The sequence below is a fragment of the Tinamus guttatus genome, unplaced genomic scaffold, assembly GCF_059628265.1.
Source record: "Tinamus guttatus ecotype Peru unplaced genomic scaffold, ASM5962826v1 Tinamus_guttatus_pri_ptg000356l, whole genome shotgun sequence".
Classification (NCBI taxonomy): domain Eukaryota; kingdom Metazoa; phylum Chordata; class Aves; order Tinamiformes; family Tinamidae; genus Tinamus; species Tinamus guttatus.
In genome coordinates this window covers 2,664,945-2,692,732 of record NW_028288890.1, presented here as the reverse complement: position 1 = coordinate 2,692,732, position 27,788 = coordinate 2,664,945, and the positions used below count along the sequence as shown (strand labels likewise).

The 27,788-nt window shown below is 47.2% G+C and overlaps 2 protein-coding genes across 2 annotated transcripts; both read left to right on the top strand.

Moving 5' to 3' along the window:
* The first annotated feature begins 5,672 nt into the window (after positions 1-5,672).
* Positions 5,673-12,422, top strand: NCF1 (neutrophil cytosolic factor 1). Its single transcript, XM_088529982.1, has 11 exons — positions 5,673-5,770; positions 6,446-6,526; positions 6,629-6,704; positions 6,997-7,162; positions 7,271-7,326; positions 7,612-7,734; positions 8,797-8,904; positions 9,624-9,741; positions 10,597-10,704; positions 11,855-11,997; positions 12,304-12,422. The coding sequence occupies exons 1-11, from the start codon at positions 5,699-5,701 to the stop codon at positions 12,420-12,422; spliced, it is 1,170 nt and encodes a 389-aa protein (XP_088386108.1). The 5' UTR covers positions 5,673-5,698.
* A 1,276-nt stretch (positions 12,423-13,698) lies between these two features.
* RCC1L (RCC1 like) lies at positions 13,699-25,025 on the top strand. Its single transcript, XM_088530096.1, has 11 exons — positions 13,699-13,983; positions 14,408-14,537; positions 15,734-15,862; positions 16,715-16,781; positions 17,383-17,434; positions 18,725-18,809; positions 19,881-20,062; positions 20,761-20,845; positions 21,861-22,034; positions 23,331-23,416; positions 24,948-25,025. The coding sequence occupies exons 1-11, from the start codon at positions 13,699-13,701 to the stop codon at positions 25,023-25,025; spliced, it is 1,353 nt and encodes a 450-aa protein (XP_088386222.1).
* The last annotated feature ends 2,763 nt before the right edge of the window (positions 25,026-27,788 follow it).

Sequence of the window (27,788 nt, the reverse complement as noted above, 5' to 3'; positions counted from 1 at the left end):
GGGTAAAGTAACTTACTGCTTGTTGGAAGTCAACACTTGTTAAGGAATATTTTTTTTTTTTTAGATTTCAGGGTGGGGAGAATGCCAGAGGATGCCAATGCTTTACCTGACGTATGAATTATTTTATTTGTCTTGCTTCCCATATCAGTAAAATGTAGGATGTTTTAACTGCAACATTCAAATGTAATGTAGAGCATGCTGTGTTATAATTTGTAAGACAGTCAGTCTTAGGAAAATGAATGCTGTAATCCAGCCTATAAATAAAAATGGATGATGGTAATTACATACCTTAGAGGCAGAGTAAATTAAAGCTTAGGGGATTAGTGTTTATGCAGAGCTGTTACATGGTTGTGTGAAAGAATATTTTTGTTTTTAGTAGAGCCTATATATTTCCAACCTGTAACTGTGCAGGAAAGCTCTTCACTAGGATTTTGATGTTGTGTAACTTTGGCGCACTTGGTAAAATAACAAGCCATGATGAAAAATCAACATGACTTAGAAGTTTTCTTTCTTTTCTATTAACAAAAAGCTTAGCTTAGCAGCACAAAAATTTGTTTGACTTCTGTTTCTCTTCAATTATTTTTCCTTCCCTCATTGCTATATACGGAGATTTACCTGGGCAAGCTTAGTTTAGAGCTGTAATACAGAGCAGGAAAAAAAAAAAAGGCAATTTTAAGCAGTAACAGATCTGTATTAATTTTTCCAATTCCAATATTCGCCAAAACTCTAAACCAAATATTTTACTCTTTATTTTTTGATACTTTAGTATTTTGATATGATTGACCATATGCATTTGTTTGGTATGCTCAGGCTCTATCTGTCTATATGTAGCAAGACACGAGGGTTGTATTCATCAGAGATAATTCAATGCTACAGTGGTTTGGATTTCCAGCTACTCTAAGCTCTCTGTTACCCAACAAATTTATACCAAAGCAAATATTTGTTTTACATTCTAACAGAGAACATTCCAACACACATTTAATCTCATATTTACTGAGGACAATAGTCACCCTCTAGGTGCTTTCCAAGTGTATGCCCTAAAGAACTCAAAACCTTGTCAAAACCACTATTTGCAATGAGATACTGAGCTGCAATGCAACTAACTAACTTCTGTCATTTTTCTTACCTTGCCAGAAGTATCCAGTCCTGAGAAGACCTTGCTGGGACAGTCTTGAGCTGTGTAATATAACTGTATAAGAGAAGTACCTTCTATACAAACCATTTTTGTACTTTTAGATAGAAATGTCTACTTTTTCAGCAGTTCTGTGCATTGACTTAAAGAAAGATTGTAGATTTGGAATGGCTGATTTTACTTTGGAATATATTGTAAGGACTCAGTTTGATGCAGCATTGCTGAAGAGATGATGGATTCAAATCAACAGGGACTTAACAGAGGCTGCCTACATTTCCCAATAAAGCTGAATTTTACTGTATCTGAATGCATCTCAGCAGCTTTTATATTGAAAAAAAACCCTGCAGTAGTTCAGTTTGTTAGTTTAACTTTGAAAGAAATCATTAATTTTTGGTTCTTACTCCTTTAATGGCTGTTTGGACAACAGTGTCTGTATATTTGAAATATTTTTTCCTATGATATCTATCACAATTAATATGTTTTTCATAAATAAAAGATAAACTGGTTCACCTGACTGTTAGTATGCATTAATGAAATGGACTGTGAAGTGGTCAGTATTTCAGCGTGTGGATTAGGAACCGATTTCAGTGAAAGCCTGTTGTAGTTTGGTCCACTAATTTAAAGTAGTGATTGCATGTTTTATCAGAATATCATATGGTTTATGTCTGATAGGTCTGGTCTTGCAGTTCTAATGTAGGTAAAACTCCCGTGGACCTGTGAGACCTTTTCTGCTGCAGAGTATGGGATAATGCCCTTCTGTTCATCTAGAACTAGTTATGATGACTTAAGTAATTAAGCTGCTGTAAGTCCTACTCTGTCAAAGTCAGTCCCCTGTAGTCCTGATTGCACCCCACATCTTGTAAGAGACAAATGTAAGCATTTTTTGAAGCATCACAAACCGTGAGAGATGTAAAGTTCTGGTTATATGATAACCTTTATGGAGAAAATGCAGATTATTGTAAAGGTTTCTCTTTCATTGGCATGAGTTTGGGATGACTGCATTTTGCACAAATGGTAAACCTTCTTCCCCCATAAAGAAATAAAGGCATTTCTGATGTTTTCATGACTGTCCATGCAGTATATATTTATATATTTTATAACAAATTACATTCTGCCAGTAATTTTGTAGGCAGCAAAAATATGCTTTTAGTATTGTTACTAATTCAAGTGAAGGAAGTAAGATCCAGTCATACCTTTCAGACAAAAATCAAGCTCTGAGTGGGTGAATTTTTTGCATATTTAAGGAAAATTTCTTAAGCTTTGAATACAACAGGATATGCTGGGAACATTCAGCAGAAACGCCAGGAAGTTCTGTGAAGGAATTCAGAACGGAGCATGCCCTGTAGATCCAGGGGCTTGGGACTGCTGGAAATGACTTTTTTTCAGATTTGCTAAGTGCAGGTCTAGATGCTGCCACTTAAATAATGGAAGTTGTGTCCCTGATGCCATTAGGAGCGGCGTTGGCCGCACGTGGCATTTATTGACCATTAGCCACATGGTTGTGGTCCCAAATCGTAAGCCTTGCAGTGTCTCACTGGTGATTACATGTGTAGAAAGGCTCAGTTAAGACACCGTGACACATGTCGTCGTCAGAGGAAAGGCCGGTTTCGTGATTGCTGTGACAAGTCTTTAGGATGGGGAAATACACGAATGCAGTTCTGTCTGGGTTTGAGCTTGTGCTCGACTTCCCCTTCCCCAGGAGGAAGGGTGGCCGGTCCCTTCTTCATCCTCACCGCTCGCACAGCTGCCTGCCCAGCCAGGCTGTGCATTGCTATAGAGTCCGTAGGGCTGGCAACGTAATGAAAGAACTGTAAAAATTAGTGTCTCAGGTATTGAGACCTCAATAAAGTTAGTTGTGACAACATACCCAAACTCTGCATATTTTTTGTTCCAATGGAGAAACGTTTTGGTGATGGAGTAGATGTCATGGATGTATCCTCCATGTTATCCATGCTCCTTAGGCCAGTTCCTTTCTCTTAAAAATGAATTTTGGTTGCAAATAGTGTAGGATTCAAGACTTTTATAGCAGAGCTTGACCTTTCTCATATGCTACCGCAGGGCTCATCACAGTAATAACCACTAGGTGTCAGGTGAGGCCTGGCACTTTGTGCAGCTGTTGGCCAGCGGTTTTCCTTCGAAATTTAGGGATTTCCGTATACAAAATTTGAACTCTTTTCTTGCTCTTGTTTTTATCTATTTATTTATCTATCTGTCTCATGAGGGACTGAGGAAGAGCACAGGCTTTCATCTCATTTTGGTAATTTTGCATCAGCTATTAGAACATTTAATACTTCACATACACAGAACAATTTGCCTTCAGTGTCATAAACAAGGCTTCCCTTTTACTCTGGATTGCATTAAGCTTAAACTGCTTAAAAAAAAAAAAAATAAAAAAACTCACTTCTTGGACAGGTTAGGGTAGCGTTTCATTTTTCAGCTTTTAATTTCCAGGAGTTTTTGATACTGGTTAGGCACCTGACACTGCAAAAAAAAAAAAAAAAAAAAAAAGATAATAGTGAGTTCTCCTAGGAAATTTTATATCCTCCAGTGCTTTGTCTTCAATGACTTGTTAAGTGTATAGAAATCTGTCTGTCTTACTCCTGCGTTCACATTTCTCACTCTAAAACACTTGTGCGTTGCTGCAGAATGCTTTTATTAATTCTGTGCTCCAGACAGAGGAAGGAAATAGTATTTTAAGCCAAGCCTGACTTGCCACCTGCTCAGAAGCCTGTTTCTTCACAGTGCACCAATGTGCAGCTCCTGCGAACAATGGAAGTTCTCAGTAGCTCCTAATCTATTTTCAGATTCCAACCTTCACTTTCCCAGGTTTCAAACCATGAATCATTTGGGCTTAATGCACAAGGGAAGAGCTTATTTTACAGATTTTTCACTAAGTGTTTTCTTCTAAAAATTCTCTTCCTGGCTAGTACCTAGTGCACAGAGTGGGGAAATGGAGCCCTGCATCGTATTGAGCCGCACATTGTGTCTCCCTCAACTGCCGTCTCGCCATGAGCAAAGCCTGCAAGCTGCTTTGCTGCTTGCATCACAAGATGAAGAATGAGGAAACGGGAACATGTGAATTAAATGGTTTCCAGTCATGGTCTAACCGAATGTGACCCAGGTTTAAAATCAGTGCAAACCATGACAGTTATGAAAGTAGCTTTCATGGAAATGTTGCTGGTAGTTGTGCCTATGAAGCAGCAGTGCAGCTGCTAACAGCAGAAGCCAAATAGACCCCAGGGGATTTGTTGGTGTGGTGTTTTTTATGTTATATTGTTGCATAATTTCCCTCGGATACAGGGATGCAGGCTAAAAGAGTAAGAAGCCAGTTTAGAATTGCCATATTTGTGTCTCAGTGTCTCAACAACAGCAAAGCACCTGAGATTCAGGGGAAAGCGGGGCAGCAGCAGGACCCGCGGCGATGGCTCCCGCACGCGGGGTGGCCGTCCCGGTGCTGGTGCCGTTCCCGTGGCCTCCGGATCTTGCAACGCTGGGGAAGGGGCCACGGGGCTGCTGTGGTCACTAGCCCAGCTGTCCTGCCTTTGTCACGAGTGGAAGCAGGGGGTACTGGAGACATTCCCTGTGCTGGGAAATACTGGGAAATCCCAGCGGATTTACCGCTAGAAACTCCTGCCCCACGCCAGCATGATCCCAGAGAGGCACCAGCATCCATGATCCCTGTCCACCCTTCCACCCCATCCCAAGCAGTATCCCAAGGTGGGAAAACACGAAAGTTGTCCTGGTTTGGATACCTGGCTGTGAGCCACGCGATGGCCAGGCTGGGCTGGGCAGGGGCCAGCCCCACGTCCCCAAGGCCAGGAGGGGAAACAGCCACCAAGGACCCAACCTCGTGCGGCTGCAGGCGCTGCTAGTGGGCTGAGCGACCCGGGGTTAGAAGCGAGGCTTGTGCTTTCCTGCCCAGAGCGGTGTTGAAACAGGGAGCTTAGCGACATCTCAGCAGCTACGGAGGGTTTCCAAGTGCTGCTGGTATCTCTGTGGGAAAGGTGGCGGTGGTGCAAAGCCAGGCAGGAAATCCATGTGGGATGCTCGGGCTGGGATGTTATTGGGATGCAGTCGGCCCTCTGGTTTCGTGGATGCTTCCAGTTCAGCCCCGACCTTGCAGCTGACCGTCACTACCCACATCTGCTGCCCTGAAATCCTCCTGTTGGCCAACCGCCCTCCAGCTGAGCATCCCAGCATGGGAAAAGCCGGTTTCTGCCCCAAAACAGGCACTGCCCTGCTTGAAGCTGCTGCAGACACAGCCTAGGGTGGCCAGGGAGCATCTCTGCACCTGCCTCCTGTCCAAATGCTCAGGGTGGCTTGGACTGAGGACACCGGCTACCTCTGCTCCTCCCTGCCTCTGGAAAATGCTCCTGGAGCTTCCAAAGGGGCTGGGCCTGGAGACTCCAAGCAGGAAGCACCAGGTCAATACAAACCACAGCGGGTCCAAAATTGCACGCACGATTGCAGAGAGACTTCCCCTTTTCGAGGGGCTTTAAAAGCGGCGCGGAGTGATGCAAGTGCAGGGAGGAGACGTCCGGACGAGCGGCGCGGGCAGGGGCAGCCATGGGGGACACGTTCATCAGGCACATAGAGCTGCTGGGCTACGAGAAGAGGTTTTTCCCCAGCCAACATTATGTAAGTAGCCGGCGCCTGTCAGATGAGGAGAGAGGAGACTGGCCCAGACGTTTTCCAACCAGCAAATTTCTTTATATATATGTGGTCAGAAGGCTCAGGACATCCCTTAAGTGGGTTGTCAGGGCTGATGGCTTGAGCTGGAGGCAGCTGGAGGGTGAAACGTCTGTTCCAGCCTGAACATGCAAGAGTTGGAGGCAGGACTGTGAATTTGGTTACCTCATGGGCTTGGAAAGGGCTTTGGGGGCTCTTCCCTCCTTCATTCTCACTAGCACGAGCATTTCTGCCCCGTCCGTCCCTGCTGGAGCCTCCTGAGCTCCTGGCTCCCCTCTGTAGCTTTGCAAAAACAAGCAATTTCTCTTAAATTGAAACTTCCTAAAGGCCACGTTTACAGCAAGAAGTCTTCCAATTCTCCAGGGAAAACTAGTAGGATAATTATTTTAAACGGTGAAAAATGTGCATTTTCTTTTACAACTGTGAAAAGCAAAAATACATTGAATGTTCCACGTAAGAGGATGAAAACCCATGTTCTGAGAGCCTGGGTACCCACGCGGGGCTGCGGGTGGCTCCGGGCTCAGCCCTGCCGTAGGTGCCACCCTCAGCGGGGGCCGTGCGAGGTGCCCGGGCTGCTGCAGGGGGTCGGGGCCGCCCCCAGAGCTCCCTCGGCTCCGTCCCCAGGTCTACATGTTCCTGGTGAAGTGGAACGACCTCTCCGAGAAGCTGGTCTACCGCCGCTTCACCGAGATCTACGAGTTCCACGTGAGTGACGCCGCGGCGGCCCCGGGGGCTGCAGGACCAGGCTGGGCGGCCTGGGGACGCGTGGCCGCTGGGCCTCACCGCGGCGCCCGCTCTGCCCCGCAGAAAGCGCTCAAGGAGATGTTCCCCATCGAGTCCGGCGACATCAACCCCGAGAACCGCATCATCCCGCACCTGCCCGGTAAGCCGGGGTGGCCTCGGGGCCTCTCCTTCCCTCCCCTGCAGCTCCGACGCCGCTGCAGGCGCCGGGCCGCGCCGGAGAAAAGAGGAACCGTGGGCTGCAGCTGCGGCACTTCTGCAAAGCGGCGACGGCCGCTGCGGCGCAGAGCGTTTCCAGCAACACGTGGCGGCTGGGGAGGCTCTGCTTCGCTCCCAGGGGCCTTCATGGGCGCCAAGTCCCTGCTCTTGTTTCGGGCAACATAATAACAGCCCTCCCCACCTGCTCGTTTCAGCCGGTTTCCCCTCTTTTCCAGCCCCGAAGTGGTTCGACGGGCAGCGGTCGACGCAGAACAGGCAGGGCACGCTGGCCGAGTACTGCTACGGGCTGGTGAACCTGCCGCACAAGATCTCGCGCTGCGGGCACGTCGTGAGCTTCTTCAGGGTGCGGCCGGACGACACGAGCCCCGTCACGGACAGCCAGTGAGTGCAGGGCTCCCTGGGACGGCCACGCACGGGAGGACATCCCTGCTGCCCAAACTGTATCCCATGGAGCGTATAAATACAGGCCCTTTGCTCCGACCCGTTTAGGATCAAGAAGCCTGAGGTGTTTCTGCTGCCAAAGGACTCCAAGAAAAACCCCACTGGTAAGAGCAGGGTGGTGAGTGATGCATGCGGCTCCCCCCACGCAGCACGGCCCCGCAGGGAGAGCGGTGCCTCCAGTGCTGACTAGGGGGGCAGCTCCTCTGATGGAGCAGCGAGGGGCAAAAACACAGCCTTGACCCACATCCTGGGGGCAACCGAGTCCACAACCTGGGATCCAGCTCGCTTGGGCTCAGGAGAAGGTGCAAGGCGCTTCTGGCCTGGCTGAACACGGGGTATTTCTGGGCAGGGGGTCAGGTGAAGGAATGTGTCTCGCTTCTCCCTTGCAGACATCACGGGTCCCATTGTCCTGCAAACATACCGGGTGATTGCTGACTACGAGAAGAGCTCCAGGTCCGAGATGGCTCTGAAAACGGGGGAGATGGTGGACGTCGTGGAGAAGAGCGAGAGCGGTACGTGTCCGTCACGCGGGAGAGCCCCCCTCGAGCTGCAGCCCTGAGGGGCAGCCCCAGCCTGGGCTGTGTTTTGTCTGGGACTACGTTACCTTCTGCCTGTTGTCGGAGCACCCAGCAGTCCCACTCTGCGCCCAGCATGAGGCCACGGCACCCCAGGCTGCATCATATGGGGTCTCCCCATGGAGTGGAGAAGCTTACAGCAAATATAAGCAACAGCCACAAAATCTGCCCTGCTTCCCGTCCCGCTGGGGACTATTCACATTCACATGGGTTCATATGACAGCACTGGCCAGGAAGGCTATGGGGCAATCCTAGAAAACCCTGCAGCCGCTCCTCATGCCTCCGCATGTGAGGTTTCCTCCCAAGGAGGAACCGATGAGCTGAGCAGTTCCCCTCAGTTACAGAACGTAAACAGAGATCTGCTCCCCATGTCTTCCCTATGGCTCATGGACACACGTCCCTCACTCCTGTGCTCCCTTCTGGGGGACAGAGCCAGGGAAATGCTGGTTGCTTCTCCCCTGGACAGAAGCACCCGAAGTCAGAGCCAGACTGTGTGGCTTGTAGCCTGTTGCTGCACCGGTCTGCGCCACCGTGTTGGTGTCTTTGCTCACTGTTGCCCCTCTGCTCTTGCTGACACAGTCTACAGCAATAGCAAGACCCATGGGTGGTGATTTTAGCTTTACCTCATGCGGGTGGGTGGTCAGCTGTGTCCTGGTCGGGATGGTGCTGGGGAGCATCTGCAGCTATCTGGGGCCTCCATGGGGACAGTCACAGTGCAGACATCTCCCTCAGAGATGTCTAAAACTCTCCCTGTAGCGAGTGGAGGGAGACCTGTGTTCCCATGCAACACACACCAGCTTCCCCCTGTCCCCAGGGACTGGAGATGACTGACTCAGAGGTGAACAGATGGTGGTGCTTAGCCCTAGGAATCCTTTGCACCTCTTTCTTCCCCCCATCTGACACCTGGACAGAGGCTCCTCACCGGTTCCACGTCGGGCTGTGAGGCCCATCAGCAGGAGGTGCTCGCTGCGTTGCTACCCACGGCTGCTTTCGTTACAGGCTGGTGGTTTTGCCAGTTAAAGAATAAGCGGGGCTGGGTGCCAGCTGCCTATCTGGAGCCCATGGATGGTCCTGATGAATCTGAAGAGCAGGAGCCCAACTATGCAGGTAAAATACTCACATAACCCAGTTCGCCATAGCCTGGAGTCACTCCCTGCACACAGCTTGCAAAGGTGACACTACAGGGTTATGACCTGCAGCTCAGCATTAGGTGCCTGTTTGGTTTCATCATGGATGTAGAGCTTAATTTCACACCTGCCCGTGGGTGTCTTGAGCTAGCTGGGTGCATATCACGTTGCTGCATTAGTATATGAGCAAAGTGCAGCATCCAAAGGGAGGTGCAGGGTTTTTCTAGTGCTCAGCTTCTGTTAGGTTTCTTATCCACCCTCTGTGTCATCTGACCATGGAGTGCATGTTGCACAGAACAGAAAAGGGTTCCTTCAGACTCATGCTTATTGTTTTCATGGTTTCATCTCTGTGGTTTTTCAAAACACTGCAACAGACTCTATCAGCACAACACTTCCCTGTTCCTCATTTGATGGTCTGAATTACAGCACACTTTGGTACTTCCACTGCTTGCAATAACTAGAAGCGAGGGGGGGACCTGACTGCTACCCAAGCACAGACAAGGCTGGGGGAAACTTGAATCCCAACTCAGGGACTGGAAGCACTCTAATCTTGCACTAAAAATGGGGTGAATGCTCTGGTGCCTCCTCTCCTTAATGGCAGGAAAGGCTGAGTCCCATCAGTGCAGGCAGCACCGCGTGGCAGCGTCACCAGTGACAGTGACCAGTGACCGTCCATCTGTCCCCATTCTGTGCACGCAGGGGAGCTCTACGTCGTGCAGAAGAGCTACACAGCCAGCGAGGAGGACGAGCTGACTCTCAAGGAGGGTGATACTATAGAAGTCATCCACAAGCTACTTGATGGCTGGTGGGTCATCAGGTGAGAGATGCCAAGAATAAGTCAGACAAATGGGATTTGGGAAGACAGAAAGGACAAACCAGTTGTTTATTACAGCTGGGCTGTGAAATATGTGAACTGTTTGCTGCCGCCCTTCCTTTTGCAGAACTGCTTCTAGCAGTCTTGTGGCTTTGTAAATGTTAGATATTGTGGCTGCTGCTTCCTTTGCTGGTGGTTCAGATATGTCCAAGAATGAGGCAGATGAAAAAAAAACACATATCTATTATTTTGCAAACTTCCAAGTATTCTGGCACGTTTTGCTTTGCAAAATTCATCTTCCCTGCCAGCCTTGGCAAGCGTATTTGGACTTTCCCTAGGGGAAGCCCAGCTGTGTGTGTGCTCTGCAGAGTCACAGTTTGCCCTTTTGCAGCAGGGACATGTAGCAGCGACAACTCAGGTAACTCCTCGCACCCCAGCCTGTGTCCCATGGGTGGCACCGGCTCCAACAGCACTTGCAGGGTGAGACAGGGGCTGAAGCAGCAGCCCAACACACAATGGGGAGTGGGGGGACCTGAATGCAGAACGGGGGGACTGCAGAGAGGCTGGAGCAGCCACTGCCCGGCAGGAGCACCCTGAGCTCTTGCACCTTGAGGAGCCTGGTGAAACCCCCACGGGAGATAAGAGAAGCCAATGAGGCCCTGGGGAAGTGAGCTGTTGCTCTGTGTGATCCTGCTAGTCACTTTTGGGGCTCAAAATGCACTTTTGGAGATAGACACAAGGCTGCTAGTTCTCACCGTCATGAGAACTAATCCCCCAGCACCACCACCTGCCTGGGACAAAGCTGTGGTAATCGAAGAGCTGTGATTGCAAGCAATGCTCCTTTGTGTTGTACTGCAGGAAGAATGAAGCCACGGGTTTCTACCCCTCCATGTACCTACAGAAATCTGGGGAGGAGAACAGCCCTGTGAAGAGTGAGCTGAGGAACCGCAGCGCTCCTCCGCGGAGGTAGGAAGGGCTCCGAAGGGAGGGAGGAGGATGACAGCTCCTTTCCAGGAAGGGGATGGAATGAAACCAGACAGTGGTTTGAGACTTCCCTTGCCCATCTGGGTAATATGGAACTGCCTTGGAGGAAGGTGAGCCGTGGAAGGAACGGCCAAGCAGCAGATCCTGCAGGATTCCAGCAAAAACAGCTCTACTCCCTGCCTTCCTGGGAGGAGAGGCAGCCCAGCACTCCTGGCGCAAGGACTGTGCGGGTCTTGCTCCAACAGGCCCTCCAGTCAGCCGTGTTTCACTTTGTCCTTCTGCAAAGTTTCTTTTCTGGGCTAATCTCATTTAATTTTTAAACTGGGTTTTTCCTCCTAAGTGCATTCACTGAACCCTTGAGGAGCGAGGAGAGATTTGACTAATCAGAGCTGCCAAATGGCCTAATCTGATGGGAGGATTTGAGCTAATGGAAAGGATTTTATTTTGATTAAAAAGATAAAAAGCAATAATAACCCATTAATGCTGATGCAATGACAACTGGTAGGAAGGGCTGAGCTTGCCTGTATCTTTTCTCCCTTCAAGAAAAAAAAAAAAAAAAGAAGAAGAAAAACAAAAAGAAAAAACAGGGCAGCTTTGTACAAAAATCCCTCAAAATCCAGCCCTGCTGGAGCCCTGTGGGAAGGAGCCCTCCTGTGACGTGGTGACAAAACTGCCACGGGTTCGTGCTGGAACCAGGGAGAGGCCGAAGGCAGATGGGCCCAGCAAAGAGGTGCCAGGCGGGAAGATGCTGTGGGATGGGCAGCAGAAACCACCTATCTCAGTGTCTGGTAATGGAAAGGAGGTGGTGGCCTCACTCCAGCTGCCTGGGGACATTCCCGCAGCCCGGGGGTTTCCCGGTGGCAGCCAGCGTGGTGCTGCGTAGCATCTTGGGCTTTCACTTGCTGTAGTTTTTCTGCTGAGTGTTCAACTCTGAGCTAAGAGCTGCAGGCAGAAGCATGTCCCGAAACCTGCTGCCTTCTGCCCAGCAATAATGAAAACCAGATATTAGGATATGGGGAGTCAAAGGAGGAAGTGCTGCCTTCGTCTGTGAGTGTCAGGAAATCCTGAATAAGAAAGTGTGCGGAGGAGGAATGGAGCAGAAATTGAAAGTTTCATCTGTGACTCACTGCAGATCCACTATTCGCAACGTGAGGAGCATCCACAAGCAGAGCCGCAAGCAGATCAGCCAGGAGACCTACAGGCGCAACAGCAGGAAGTACATCCAGAGCCGGAGAAATACGAAGGGCAATTTCAAGGAAAAGGCCAATGTTATCCGTGAGTTTTACTTCAAAGCCCTGTGCATTTTTCAATCCAAGGCTTAGGATGTCCCTAGAGCCATAGCAGTCTCCATGGGGGGGACTCTGGCTCTGCTCCCAGCGCAGAGGGGAGATGACACCAGGGGACCTGCACATACAGGTCACTCCCAGGCTTCTCCAGGGGGAAAAGCACATGCAGGGAGGTATTTGGAGGAGATCATTTACCCTGGGTATAAATCTGACAAAGATGGAGCAGGAAGTTGTGACACGAAGGCATGGGGTGGTACAGAGCGCTGACCCATCTCCATGTCTGCTTCACCTGCAGTTGAGAAAAATGAGCAGGAAGAAAACAGGTCCAAGGCTCAACCTGCTGTTCCTCCCCGGCCCAGCAAAGACCTCATCATGAACCGCTGCACAGAGAGCACCAGGAGGAAGATCCTGTGAGGCTCCCGCACGCTGAGCAAGTAGACGCTTTGTCTGCTTCTGCCTGTGCAAAAACAAGGGACTCAGAGCCAGAAACTCTGCTGGGGGATCTGCAGAAGAGCTGCAATCTGTGGGGAATGGCACACTCGGGAGGCTGCAGCTGGTGCCCCACGTTAGCTCAACAACGTGTCTGAGATGTCCTAAATATAACAAGAAACAGAGTGGGCACCGCACCTTGGGCTCTCCTGTGGGCTGAGGATTCCCAGAGCCTGCTGGAGTTAATAGGCTACTTTTGTTCTTTCTTAATCTCTGGCTTGTATTTTGGATGATTTCATGGTGTTCAAAATTGCCAGCTTTCTACCGCAAGGGGTTTTGGGGCTTCAGTTCCTGAAAGAAAATAGTTGTGAACTACCCTGTAAATAATTTGTACAAAGTCAAACGTAGCAAGAATCCTTTGTATATGTTATTTCAGTGCTTTGAACAGGCTTCCAGTGCTTTTATTCAAGCAGCTTATAAATGGACCTGCAGGGAGCAGATGGCCTTGCCCCACGGGCCGGGCCCTGTGCACCCTGTGCTGGGAGGTTGCACAAGGGCTTCACTGAGGGCCGCTTACAAAAGACGCCGAGGAGATTCGTTGGCGACATCAAGGCAGTTTTGCAAGGCAGGGCCCAGCTTCCTCGCGCCCTGTGGAAACAGCAGCAGCAGGGAGGGTAGCGCTGCCCACCATGAGGGGAGCCTGCCAGGCCATGAAGGCCGTGACGGGAGTGCTGCCTACAATGCCAGGAGCCTGCCCACCATGACGGGAGTGCTCCCTACAATGACAGGAGTGCTCCCTACAATGGCAGGAGTGCTCCCTACAATGGCAGGAGCCTGCCCACCATGACAGGAGTGCTCCCTACAATGGCAGGAGCCTGCCCACCATGAGGGGAGCCTGCCCACCATGACAGGAGCCCACTCAGCCATGAGTGCAGCTCACCCACCATGACTAGAGCCTGCCCGCCATGCAGGAGCTCATCTGCCATGACAGGAGCGCTGCCCACCATGACAGGAGCGCCAGCTGCCATGTTACTGGTGCCACCCTGACAGTGCCCGGCAGGGTCAGGCCCCGGGGAGGGACGCGGGTGACATGAGGGCTGCGCTGGGACAACACCAAAGCGCCCGCCCCGCCGAGGCCATGGCGGCCGAGGGCTGCTCGTGGTCACGGTGGGACCCACCCCGCCGCGGGCGGCATCGCCCCTTTAAGAAACGAGCGCGCGGGAGGCGGGCGGGCCGGTGCGGCAGCGGCGGGGAGGACAAGATGGCGGCGCGGGCGGCGCTGAGGGGAGCGCGGCCGCCGCTGCTCTGCCGAGGCCTGTGCCGGGCGGCGCGGCCGCGCAGCCTCCGCCAGCTGCGCGAGGCCGACGAGGCGGCGCCCGTGTTCCAGTACGCGGGCAGAGCGGCCCGCCGGAAGGACCGCGTTTTCGTGTGGGGCTTCTGCCACTCGGGCGCTCTGGGCATCCCCAGCTTCGTGAGGCCCGACGCGGGTTGGAAGAAGCCGCGGCGCGTCCAGCCGACCCCCTACCGGCTGGAGACCGAGGAGAAGGTGAGTGCGGCCGCCTCCCTGCTTCAAACGTGCTGGGACAATCGGGAGCAAAACAGGAGAAGAATTTCTCCTTAATCTCTCTATTTTATCTTAATCTGTTGCTGCTGGAGGCCAGTCAGTAGGTTTTGCTGTTGTGTCTGAATGAATCCAGCCGTAGATTGGAGATGTACGCCGTGGAAAACAACAGCCTAGAGCAGTAATGACAAGTTTCTGTTTACACCGTTGTGCCTGACACTAAACAATGTTGATGGTCATTTTTGTAAAGATGCTGCTTGTTCATGTATTTTGCTGTATTTGGGTATGAACAAAGTAAGGATGTATGTTAGTGGGAAGAAAAAAAAGGTGTAACACTCATTTTTTCTAGGCAGTAGTTAGTAACTAAACACTCTTTTTTTTTTTTTTTTTTTCTTTTTCATCTTCAAAGATCTCCTCTGCGGCCTGTGGTTATGGATTCACACTGCTGTCCTCTACTACCACGGACATCACCAAAGTTTGGGGCATGGGCCTCAACAAGGATTCCCAGCTTGGATTTCAGAGGAGCTTGGGCGATAGAAGTAAGGATTGGGGTGTTGTAGGGACCTGCAGGGTGGTACTGCAGGATGCTAGTGGTGTGGTGTGGGAGACCATGGGTTAGGAGATAGGGAAAATATACAGGAAGCTCTGGTGAAAGTTGTGGGGCTGTCCTTTTTTAAGTTTTTTTTTTTTAAGTTTTTTTTTTTGAACTTCGTTGTGTTTGCTGTGTGTGAATTTGTGGTCCAGACATGCTTCTCTTCTTCATGTGTGCCTGAAATCCAAACAACTGTTTTTTCTGCAGATGTGTCTGTTGGATGCGCTGTTGCTTTGAGGGTGTATAGTTTTCTATGGGGCAATATGTCAAATTAGTTAATAAATTTTTTCGGTATGATGGTTTGCTCTCTTGTTTTGTCTTCATATCTCTAACCTAACTTGCTGTCTCTCAAATCTTTTGATACAGTCATCTCAGAATGTTATACACACTTTAGAACATGTTTTCTGTGCTAGAAACTTGTCTTCCTCCTAAGGCAGACAAGAAAAATATGAAATTCATTCCCATATAGAATTCCTGTCTCTTACTGTAAAAAGCTTGTTATATTTTAGAAGATTGTCTCCCAAACTATTAAGGGAAAGCTGTTAATAACAGCCATTTTATTTCACAAAATCTTAGATCGCTAATCTTTTGTGGAGCCACACTAGTTTCTGGTGTTTTCTTTTTTTTCATTCCCTTTTCCCAGAGGGCCTTTAATCCACCGTTCTTTAAAGATGAAGCTCGAAGACTTTTTGCTTATCTCTCATGCTGTCTATTTTGTGATTGTTTGCTATTGTACCTTGCATGTAAAATTCTCAGTTCTAAAGAGTAGTTAAGTTTTTGCTTATCATTAAGCTCCTTAGTAATCCAGCCTTTTTCACTGAAGTGGTCAAATGTATGCTGAAAACCTAGATTTTTTTGCTTCCTGATCCCCTGAAGCCTTAGTACCATGCAGCCCCAGGGTATCATGGATTTTTAGCTATGCAGTGATTGCTTACTTCAAGCATCACTGTTGTTTTTCATCTATTCTTCCCCATGATGGATTCCAGCCCCTCTTTTGCTTGGGTCCCTGCTGTCTAGAGTTAATCTGCTTCACTAACAAAATAAGAATGGATGTCTTCAATATAACCTGCAAAATATAATTGCTCTGCATTGTGGGTGATACTGATTTTTTAACTTTTCTCTCTCTCTCCCCCTCTTTTAAAGATAAAGGCTACGAATATGTCTTGGAACCATCTCCGATTGCACTGCCACTGGCGAAGCCTCAGCAGACTCGGGTCTTGCAGGTCTCCTGTGGGAGAGCCCATTCCCTGATCCTGACAGATAGCGAAGGAGGTACAGTATCCTTTTGCTGGATACAAGGGACACCTGAATCTATACTTCCATTGAAAAAAATGGGAAATTGTCTTCTGTCCTCAAAAACTTGATGCCAGACTGGCTGCCAGCACCGTAAATGTGATGCAGGTGGCTGTTAGCCCCTCTGGGGCTGCTCCCTTGAGGGAGAGCTCTGAGATAGAGCTCAATGCAGAGTTATGTTCTGTTTGGCTCAAGCCGCAAATGCGTTGGAAGCTTTTGCCCTTCTAGTATTGAAAAAATACCATTTATCTATCCCCAGCCCTCGTTTAAGTGTAAGCTGTTTGTCTTGTTTAGTCAGATGTGTTTTTGAGTTCTGTTTTGGATGGCTACGCCAATACTTCTGTGCTGTTTTCCCCATAAAGCCCTAGAGTGCAGCATTTATAAAAACAGTGAATTAATAGGCCTTTATACAGAAGATCCTCTTTGTGAATTGGCTCGTGGCTTTGCTGGGAATTCTCGGTGGCTTTGGTACTGTACAGAGCGACCCAGTGCTCCTCATCACAGAGCAAGCTGCTTGGTTGATTTAATGCTCCCGTGGGAATGCTGATCTATTCCCGAGTCTCCTTGGCAACGGCAGGATGAACGAGGCAGTTACAGAGATAGAGCCAATGAGCTCCAGGTCCTGCAACAGTCCCCACCATCGCCTTGTTCCTGTTGCCTAAAACAGATTTGATCACTTGATTTCAAGTGAGCTTGATGGAAGAAAGCTTAGGTTTGTTCTACAGGACCAAGTTCAACTTTTGTACCTTATGAAAGTATTTTTCGTACCTGCTTAGGGGCTCTTGTGAGGTTGGACATGAATCCAAGGAGCCTTTTATCACTGTTTTTCAGTCTTCAGCATGGGGAACAACTCTTACGGACAGTGCGGCAGGAAAGTTATCGAAGATGAAACTTACAGGTGAGGAACCAAACAACTCAAACTGTGCTAAGGAAAATATTGTTATTAAAACAACCCTTCAGAAAAGCCTGGAGGAGAGAAAAATTGATAGCAAAAAAGATACTGCCTAAAATTAAGGAGCCTCAAATCAGGCTTTTATGCTGCAGGCATCCTGTAAGGGCTGTCTGTCTTTAAACTTGTCTTTAAACATCTGTCTTTAAGCCTAAGCAAGCTTGTCTTGATATGCATTTTTTTTCTTTGTAAAATGACAAGCAGAAAGATTTCCAGTTAAGTATAATGTTTTAGATGGATAATACAGTATTATCTAATGCCTGTGCTCATTGCGGACTAGGGAGTGTGTTTGAGGACCACCCACATCCCATGAAATGTTATATTAAAAAGTGACAATTTTAAACTTCTTAAATGAGATGATGAAAAAATATCCTACTTCTTTACAGTGAAACAATGTTTTTCTTGAATATAAGAGAGAATTCCCTCTCCTTTTAATGACAAAGTGGCTTTTTTGGTAAAGGTGAATCTGTCTTCACATTTTTTCAGTTGCAGTTGTCTGACATGCTTCATATTGCCTCTTCTCTTTCTGTTTTTTATTGATGGTGTCCAGTGAAAGCCATGTAATTCATCAACTGAAGGAGTTTGATAGCAGAGTCGTCCAGGTAAGAGAATCTTCTGAATCTAATTTTAAAAAAAGGGGCGGGGAGGGGAGTGAGGGGAAGGGGCTAGAGGAAGAGAGAATACAGATCACTTAGTTGAAGCCTTTTGAAATGAGGAGTATGGTTGCTTATATAAAGCACAAGAAGGTATTTTGCTCTGTGGCTTTGCCAGGTAGTTGCAAATGGCAAAAGAGGGTCTGAACTTACTGAAGAATTTGACGGGAATGCCAGTGCAGCCCTTGCTCGACTTCCTAGCTAGCACCTGCATGGCAAGGAGATTGTTCTGATGCATCATCTTTTCCTGTCCTTGCTCTTGTCCCCCTTGGGAATTTTTCTGTCACTTTGGAACTGTTCTATTGTGAATTTTTTGTTTCATTTCGAAAGTGAAATCACCCACTTAGACTACGTCGCATTTCCCTAAGTTAAGCTCCTGGGAGAGCATGAGACTCCAGAGCAGCATAAATGCTGGTGGTTCTTCATCCAGCTGCAGCATCCCCATGCACAAGAGCAGTCTGTTAGTGTCTCTGTGCTGCTGTAGCAGTGCTGTGTGTGTGCAAACATTGTTCCTGTTACCATATGGTATCCTAGAAAGCAAAAATCACTGACATGAGGCCAGTGGAGTGAGGGAGAGGCATGATACATCCTGACTTTTTTGTTGGAAGTAGGCTGCTAAACTTCTGTTCAGACTTCTCAAGGCATTTCAAGGAAGTCGAATAATTATTCTTACCTTGATGAAAGCAGTTCAGTAATTAATATTTTTGGATCATCAATCTCTTATCCATGTGTTAAATCCATTTAATATCTGGCTAGTTTTTAGACTCTGTTTTTGAAAATCGTGGCTTTAGTTTCCGCCAAGCCTGTGGCAGACATGGCTGGAAGTGCAGCCTTCAGCATCTCAGTTTGAGAGCACATCTTTTCCTAGAGTGCTTGCATGGCAAGGAATCAATAGCAGGTGGTAGCTGGCATTGAGATCCATGGAGTAGCACCCTGGGAAGAGAGATCTTGTTTACTTTCAGCTGTTTTGCTAGGTTGGACTGCCCAGTTGAGTGTGTTTTGGATCTCAGAACAAGTCTAGTACTGCTTTCTAGAAAGAAAACTGCTGTTTCTTGAGTTGTACCATGTTGTTGTTAGCCTTCCCCATGATGTGTAGAGCCATTTGATCTGGAAGGAAGGGTCAAAATATAATTTGATAGCTGTAGTAGAGGTTCATTTTGTCTGTCAGTAATGTTTCATTAAATTGACTCTTAACATGTCATATTTCTTGACCAGCTCTGGCTTCTCGTTTGTGTACAGGTTGTGTGTGGGCAGGACCACAGTCTGTTTAGAACAAAGAAAGGCGCAGTGTATGCGTGTGGATGGGGAGCTGATGGACAAACAGGTAGGAGCTCAGCTAAGCTTCCCTCTTAGTGCATGGCTAACAGTAGCAAGCTGTGCTAAATTTGGGGCTGGTGATGCCACTTTCTGTCCACATGCGCAAGGCACCTGGCAGCTGGGCAACTCTTTGCAACTACGTGCAGATGTTCCCAGTGCCCTTGTGTAGATGAATGGAGACAAACCAGTTCCCTTTTTTTTTTTTTTTTTTTTTAATCTATTTTTTATATTGAGTTTTAGGACACCATGCTGGCAATCCAGGCATGTCATCTGAGGCCAATGTGACCTTGTTTACTGTGTGAGGCTTGTGAGGGCATGCAGGGGTGACATGAAAATAACTTGCTCTGTTCTTTATAGGCTTTGTTTTCTGATTGTCTTGTTTCCAGGTCCTTTTTGCTTCCTTCTCCTTTTGACTTGGTGGAGTCCTTTGCCTGCTAATGCTGTGTTAGCATTGGGTGTTCGGCCAGGCCCCTGTTCCGCTGTCACAGGACTTCCTCTAAGCCCTTCCCACTGTTTATTTCTTCTGCTGACCCTGAAACTTGGTTCTTCTGATTCTCTTGTGTGGATGTGCTGTAGACTAGTGGTTCTCTTGATTTTTTCGTTGTTCTGGCCTCTCGTTCAGGCAGCTGTTTGGCATGCTTCCCAACATCTCTTGCCATTTCACCTGCTGTTGTCTAAATACCTTTTAGAGCGTACTGTGAATTCTGGCTCTTCTTGCAGGAGTCAGGATAGAGCCAGTTTGTAAAATTTGACTTCAGGGTGTCTGCCTGGCTTGGGTTACTCCTCTCTCAACACTTTTGTCCATGCAGAAGAGAGACATAAACTTAGATTGTTTCCTCGATTTGACTGTATAAGGGTGGCTGGTAGGTACTTGCCTCTTCAGCTAGCAGAACTGGTGTCTTTGGCCTCTTGTCCCATGAAACTGGCCCTTCAGATGTGAAGGGAAAGATGTTTCTTTTGGAGTGAAAGTGTGAATGATGTATTACACACAAACACACACACAGAAAGGTCTTGTATAGGCAATAGTTGGCATTGCTGGAAAAAAATCTTGATCGCATCTTTCTTTTTTTCCTTTCAGGTCTTGGACACTACAATATCACCAGTGTTCCTACTAAGGTACAGGGTGACATTGCTGGAGTAAATATTGTCCAGGTCACTTCCTATGGAGACTGCTGTCTGGCTGTTTCAGATGAGGGAGATCTCTTTGGTTGGGGAAACTCGGAATATCTGCAATTGGCGTCTGTCACGGAGACCACCCAGGTTAGCTTGCCTGGGAATTCGTTTTTGCATGTTTCAGTTCAGCGGCAGTGCAGTGAGTTAAAGAAATTACTCACTTCTGCTGCTTTTAACAGCAGTATGGATCAATATAAACCCTTAGCAGTCTGGTTTTCTCTATACCTGTCTATACCTGTACAAAGCCAACCTGTCTGAATTGGTTGTATGGCTGTAGGATAAGGTATTCCCAATGAGAATTTTCAAATCTCTCCTGAGTTCCTCCATGCACTTCCAATATCTCCCTATTTTAAGGCAGAAGATAATTGTACTGATCAAATTCTGACTGTTTGCAAAGCTATCTTGTAAAATAGCCAATTCCAACCATTTTATAGCTTGTGTTTTCTAGACCTGTGTGCTTTTTAAAATGCTGTATAAGTAGTGGTTGCTTTTACTGTGAATAGGTGCACTGATAGAAAAGTGATATATTATACTACAAGAAAGAGTATCACCTTTTAAGTCTTAGGCTTCAGTGAAGAGGAAAACTGAATGAAAATGCTATAAAAGTATATCCAAAAGAAAATCCCAATGCTCCAAGAGTCTTGTGGATTGCACTGAGTTATTCATGCAGTGCAGGATATTCAGTGCATGTAAACTATAGACAGAACTTGAGAACGTGTTAAAAATGTGTGCCTGGTTCCAGTTTCTTGGTTTGTCTTTAAAGACAAACTTTATACCTTACACAGGTGAATGTTCCCAGACACTTGCCATTCAAGATCGGGAAGATAAAGGAAGCTGCATGTGGAGGGACTGGCAATGTGGCTTTAACTGGTGAGTTATGCAGTAGGTGGGTTGTAATGTATTTGAGGAAGCAGCTTGTTTACTGGAAATAAAGGAGTGCTGCCTGCATGACAAAGTCAGGAGGCTGAAAAAGCTGTGATTTAAGAATATTTTCCCCAGGTATTTTTCTCAGCATATGTTTTTGGGAAGCTGTGTATGTTCTATTGTGATCAGTTGCGCTCATGAGACTCTAATGTGAGCAAGAACAAGGTTGTTGCTTGTTGCTCTGTTCCCTTGTTTGCCAATCACATGATGCTTGTGTGGCCCATAATGAAGATGAACATTTGAAAAGCCCTTCAGACTTGATGTAAATCTGGCATGTAAATAAATTTTGATTAAATGGACCAGAAAGAGAGTTCTGAGAACAGTGACACTCTGCAACAGGGTTCTTGTTGAATCCTTTGTGTGATTGCCAGTGGTTAAAGGAGCACAGCTCAAAAGTCATAGAATAAAGGAGCAAGGGATGGAATTGTAAATGCTGTGAGGAAGAATCCTCTTGAAGTGCATATAAATGATGCAGTTACTGTGATGACAACATATTTGAGCTTTTAGCATGCAGGTAGCTAGCAATCATGGGAATTTATTCTGTTTCATGCTATCCAACTGCTGCCTCTCCCAGGCACCCGACTTCAGGCAGAGTGCCAGGCAGAGCAAATAACTTACCACTGGTTTGGCAATACATCAAAGGGAAAAGTAATGATGATAAAACATTCATCTCTGTCCATCAGACAGTAAGTTGACATATTTCATGCGTTCCAGTGTTGGTTATCCCTCTTTTCCCTGCCAGGATGGCTTTGCTTGTGAAGCTTGATCCCCTTAAATGGATTAGGGGAAAAATAGGAATTTGGATAGGAGTGCATTGTTTGCTACTTTTAAATAATCAGAAGGTGCTAGACTGCTTTAGGAGAAAGGGAAAATATCTGTTTAGATCTAGTTAACTCTTGGTCATGGCGTGAATTTAACAAGCACAGCCTTTCTCACAGAATATTGTCTTACTGTAATGCAGAAGAAGGAAATGTTTTTGTCTGGGGATATGGAATCCTTGGGAAAGGACCAAACCTAATAGAAACAGCAGTGCCAGAGATGATCCCACCCAGCCTCTTCGGCTGGTCAGACGTCAATCCGGACATCCGCGTCGCCCGCGTTCGCTGTGGGCTCAGCCAGTTTGCAGCGCTTACAAGTAAGTTTCTAGCCCTGAGCTCACAGAGAAGTCATTTAGCTACATTAATTTGGCAGTCTTAAGTTCAGCTTCGTTGTTGTTTTGTGTTTTTTTGTTTGTTGTGTTGTTGTTGTTTAAAGCTTAAACCACACTGATGGAATGCAACAAATAGGGAAATTTACAGGTGTTGGCAAGAATTTAGCTTATCTCTAAATCTAGCTACTGCTGTGATTAGAAACTGGCATGATGTGGATATATGGCTGTGTTGCATAGCTTACCTTCTAAAAATCACAAGTTTATTTAGAAAGTTGATTCTATAACTAGACAACATGTCCCTTCTATAACAAAACAATTATCTCAAACAGGAAACCCAGGAAGGTTTTTGAAGTCAGCTGCACTTTAGATTCATTAGGAATTCATGTGATAAATTAACAAACTACCTCTGATTCAGACTGTCTTGGCCCTTCTGACCAACTTGGAAGCAATGTGAGAGGGGAAAATCTACATATTTAACATGCAGAGGACACTGTATGCTATGTACACTGTTTTTGGTACGGCCTTTAAGGGAAGTTATGAATCTGAAGGTCATTTAAAAACAGTCAGTAGAGGGCAGCAACACAGAAAACTCATATACCTGATAGCAAAAATCATTATTTACCAGTGTCCTTCTCCTGTTGAGAAGGCAGTGTACCTGACACCATCAGTCTGGTTAGAGGGTGATTGTAGCTGGCTTCCCTTTGTTACCCAGGAAGCATGGCAAACTGTATTCCAGTTAAACTGTACTTAAGCTGTTACATTGTTCTGGTTGTCTCTCTACTATGGGGCTCATTGAAACATTGAGATTTCCCTATTTGACAGAGTGGCTTAAAAGAATGGTCTCTTTCCAGCTCTGCAGAACACAAGTTTTCTTTTGTTTTCCTCAGTTGTCGCTAGATTAAACCTTGCTTGCTTTGTTTGCCAATTGTCCAATTTCTTCCCCAAATAATATACTTCCTTTGAATAAAATTCCAGAGCAAAGCTGTGAAAGGGAGAAGCAGAGACTTGTGCCCACAGTTTGCTTTTCTGCTTGTTAGACATAATTTTTTCCATGTACAAATTCAGTTATTATACTTGGAAGTAAACTTGGTGGCTTTCTTGCTGTGTATATAACCTTTTATGCTCCCCAGCTCCCCAGAAGCCCAGTAGCCACACTTGCCAGCACTGTAAATAGAAATACCAAAATACTTCCTTTTTAATGACTGTGCCCTGGTTCTCCCTTTTCTGCATATTTTTTCTTTTTTTTTTTTTTTTTCTTCTTCCCCCTCCCCTCTCCTACAGACAGAGGAGAACTCTTTGTATGGGGCAAGAATATAAGAGGATGTCTGGGAATTGGAAGAATGGAAGACCAGTATTTCCCATGGAGGGTAAGGACAGTGGCATTAAAGCAAGATTATATTCTGTGGCTGGCCCTTGATATCACAAGGGCAAGAAACCTCATTTGCTGCTTAGTTCAAGGAGTAATTTTTAAAGTCTAAGTAAAATGTTTATATAAGTACTCTCCTCACCAGAGGTTCTGGCCTAGCCTATGCAGAGATGGAGGTGTTCTGTAAATACCTGCATCTTTTGGTTCTGCTTGTTCGGTACAATATTTGATCCAAAAGCCGAAGCTGGCGGCTGTGTTATCATTTCACAATAATTTTCATTTGCCTGTTGTCCCCAAGCCCCCACTCTTCCGTGCTTCTTCCCTCTAGCCTGCATTTCACAACTGTACGTGTTGGTACCAGAAAACAGCTGGTGTTGGTCATAAGAACCGACCCATAAGAATTGAGTTAAACGTTTAAATTAGGTGAACATTTCAGTTGCTGGAGTGAGACCCCTATGGAAGCAGGTCCATATAGCAGTAGGCTGCCTTCTCCTGATCCTTTTGCCTGTGGTGGTGGGTTGCTGGACTGACTGTGTGTAGCCACAGCAGGAGATACTTAGCCACTCCCTTCTCGGATGACTTTGAGAGCCAGACTCTGTGGGTGTAGAAGAGTGTTTGGCTCTAGGCTTCAGCACTCAGCCTCGCAGATGTTCCCAGTCTAAGGCCAAAGAGGAAACGAGGCAGGACCACCCTGGAGTCCCCTTCTGCATGTCTGAGTGGATGTTTCTTTGGCATGCTCCTCTCCTTCCTTTAAAAATGAACAAAACAGGCAAACACTGCAGAATTGGTCTAAAACAGCACTGCTTTGCCTGGGTAGATATTCTTTTGGACCCACCATGCATGGCACGCCATGCTAGTTATCAGAAGAGTAGGCAGTGAGGGGTGTTTTCCCTCAGATGGCCATCTCCTGTGTGATGTGACCACAGCACTGTATCAGAGCAAGAGCAGTTACTGGGCGGCTGGTCTGTAACCTGCCATCTCTACTCTTCCTTATGCCTAAGAGAAAAAACTTGGGTCTTGCTGTTGCTTCCCTTCATTTTGAAGTCGACTTTGAGCTATAATTACCCTAGTGAGCATGCTGGGTCTGCTTGGCATCAAAACAAAAACTGCCTGAGACAAAAGCCTCAGCTGTGCTCTGCCTGCCCTTCCTCTTCCTTGAGAGAAGAGGCTAATCCTTGTGGTGCTTGGGCAGATTCTGTTTTCTTATACCCTGATTGTGCCCTGTTCAGTCGTGCAGTTTCTACTGCTGAGCAGATGGGCTGAAGCTACAGTCTCCTTGCTGTCTGCTGGGTAGACCTTTCTTTCTGTCCTTCAAAAAACTTTGTTGGCCTCTGTGAGGGGAGAAAGGGCATGTTCTTCTAGTATGCACATGACAAGCTTCTCTGGTGCTGAATCTGTCTTTCTCTAGGTGTCCAACATGGCCCTTTGGTGGGTGCAGAATCTCTGCAAAAGGAACTAAGTAGAGGAAGGATGAGAAATAACAAATGTGAAGTGCAAAGTGCCAGCTTGAGAAATGATCTACTCTTTTGCAGGTGACTGTGCCCGGTGAGGTGGTGGATGTTGCCTGTGGAGTCGATCACATGGTTGGCCTGGTTAAGTCTTTTACGTAGTTAATGCTGCTCGGCAGGCACTGTGCTTAGAAGATGTGGGAACCTGGCAATGAGCTTCTTGGAAGGGAACACTTTTTCAATGGAACTGGTCAAGAAGCAACTGTGAGCAGAGGCAGCCTGGATGTCACCTCTGTGTCACCGAAGTGCTTCAGCCTGCAGGAGGGAAGTGCTTTTCCCTGAGGAGAGAGGGAATTCGGGGAGTGCTCTGGCCGGTTCCGGAGTTGCTCCTGAAGAATTGGAGACCCAGACTCAGAGGTGAGTTTGTGTAAAAGGATGACAAACATCTCTCAGGGAAGACTGGGATGAGATGAAGTCTGTAGTACAGGACACTTATTTACAGACTGTCTCTCCCTGTCACCAACTCTCTGCTGCCAGTGTTGGACTGAGACAAGCTATTTCTCAGGGGAAAGCTTTTTAATTACCATTTTTATTATGAAAGAGAAGTTGCACTGGCTTCTGGAATCCAGCCGAGCTGTCCTCGATGTCTGCCACCAGCTGCACTCTGTGTGGCTGTTGTTGGTGTGGGTGTTGCATGCCCAGCTAATGGCCCTGGGAGACAGTGTGCTCATCACAGGCGTTCGCAGGCTTTCCACGTGGACTGAACACCAAAGGAGCACGTTCCTTACACTGCAAGAGTAAAGCTACTGTTAAAGAAGACAGCCGGGAAAGATAAATCATGTACATTGCCACTGCTGTGTGTGCAGTCTGATTGTAGCAAATCTAATGTATTGATGGACTGAGGTCAGGAACAAGCTCCCTCTTGGCTACGTGCACGGCTCGTGCTCAGGCTGTGGAAATGAGCAGAGCTTTTTTCTCATCGGCTGCTTCTCTCGGTATGCTCCTCACAAACTGCTGCCTTTGGTTTCTGGGAGTCCCTGTGCTCTTGCTATACTGCCAAACATGGGCAATTCTCCATCACAAAGAGCTCTTTCAAATTAGCCTTTGCTGTAGTGCCTAAATGGGGAAGAGACTTAATAGGCAAAAACCAGAATTTATAGCCATGTTTCTTGCTAGCTTCCTAGGAGAGAAGTTGTGGTAAGTGCATTTAGGATGTAGTATCTAAAGGAGGTGGGACCTAGCAGCCATATGTACTCCTGGTGTAGCAGTCACTTAGCAAGTCTCCTGTTGAAGTGTGGGAAGCCGATTGTTTCCTGGGCTGTACAGCAGATGTCAGACAGAGCTGTATCTTCTCCCTCTGTACTGCCTCCTCCCACTGTGTAAATTACTTGGGGAAAGTTTAATGTGCTTTGAATAAAGTGATTATAAAGTCTTTGTATCAGTAGTAATGGAAATATTCTTGTGCTCGAGTTCACAGAGATCATAGAATCACAGAATGCTGAAGGTTGGAAGGGACCTCTAGAGATCATCTAGTCCAACCCCCTGCACACGCAGGGTCACCTAGAGCACGTGGCACAGGGCTGCGTCCAAGCGAGTTTGAAGATCTCCAGAGAAGGAGACTCCACAACCTCTCTGGGCAGCCTGTTCCTCTGCTCTGTCACCCTCACTGTTAAGGAAAAAAAATTTAAGTTCCTGTGGAACTTTTGGTGCTTCAGTTTGTGGCCATTACCTCTAGTTCTGTTGGTGGCCACCACTGAAAAGAGGCCAGCACCATCCTCCTCACTGCCTCCCTTGAGGTACTTCTAGACACTGCTCAGGTCCCCTCTCAGCCTTCTCTTCTCCAGCTGAACAGGCCCAGCTCCCTCAGCCTCTCCTCATAGGGCAGAAGCTGCTCTGTCTTGTGCTGTGCACTTAATTTAATGTTTCACTGCAATGTGATGTGATGATAGGAAATATTTCCTGTTACCTGAGCTGCCTCCGTGCCTGTAGGACTCATGCTGTGGTAGGCATGGTGTATACCATGTACACTCACTGGACTCCTTCATCTCTGTAATAGTTCTTAAGTAATTAACAAAGCTAAGCTTTATCTAGATGAAATAATCTCTTGGAGGGCTTTGCAAAAAGTATAGGAAAGGTTAAACAAAGTCTGCAGAAATAGTTATTTTTGAGAGTTACTTTAAGCATTGCTTTGTAACTTGTGTTTTAGTGCTGGGCTGGAGCAGAAAGCTTTATAAAACCAATACACAACCCCATCCCAGAACTTACCCGCTTCCTCACTGAACATGCGCCCTAGAGTTTTGATTAACTTGAGAGATTTTTTTAAACCAATCAATAGCAAAAGTAAGTATGCCTAGAGTCGCTCAAGCTCCACCTAGACGTAAAAGAAAATATATTAAAAGGTGAACTAAGGAGGGTTATAGAAAGAACGGGGGAAGGAGGAAGGTAGAGGGAGGATTCCATTGTAACTTCTGGATCAGTCGACGGGCTGAACCCCTTTCCTCCCCTCCGGTCAGGACGCGGCCTGAGGAGACTCCTCACGCTGAGAGCCCTCTCCCAGGGGCTGGGCTGGGTGGTGATTGTGTGTTTGCACACCAGGCACTAGCTGAGAACCCCGCGCTGTAGTAGAGCGTTTCCTACGCTGACACATGAAACCTGCTTTGTAAATGTTGCGTTGGAATAAATCATGCTATTCGTGAAGGCGATCCCTTGTTGTGAAGGCGATCAGAGCAAACAGGCGCAGACTGTTCGTGAACCCCACACTGCCAGAGTTGGCCTAGAGCTGATCATGTGTTTGTGACCTGGATTTGCTGTTGTGAGGGTGCTCAGAACTGCAGCTGCCAGACTGAATCCAGTGCTGCCGGAGTCGGGCCTAGAGTCACCGCGGTATTCGGTGTCCCTGTGAGGGGATGAGTCCAGTCCCTCTTG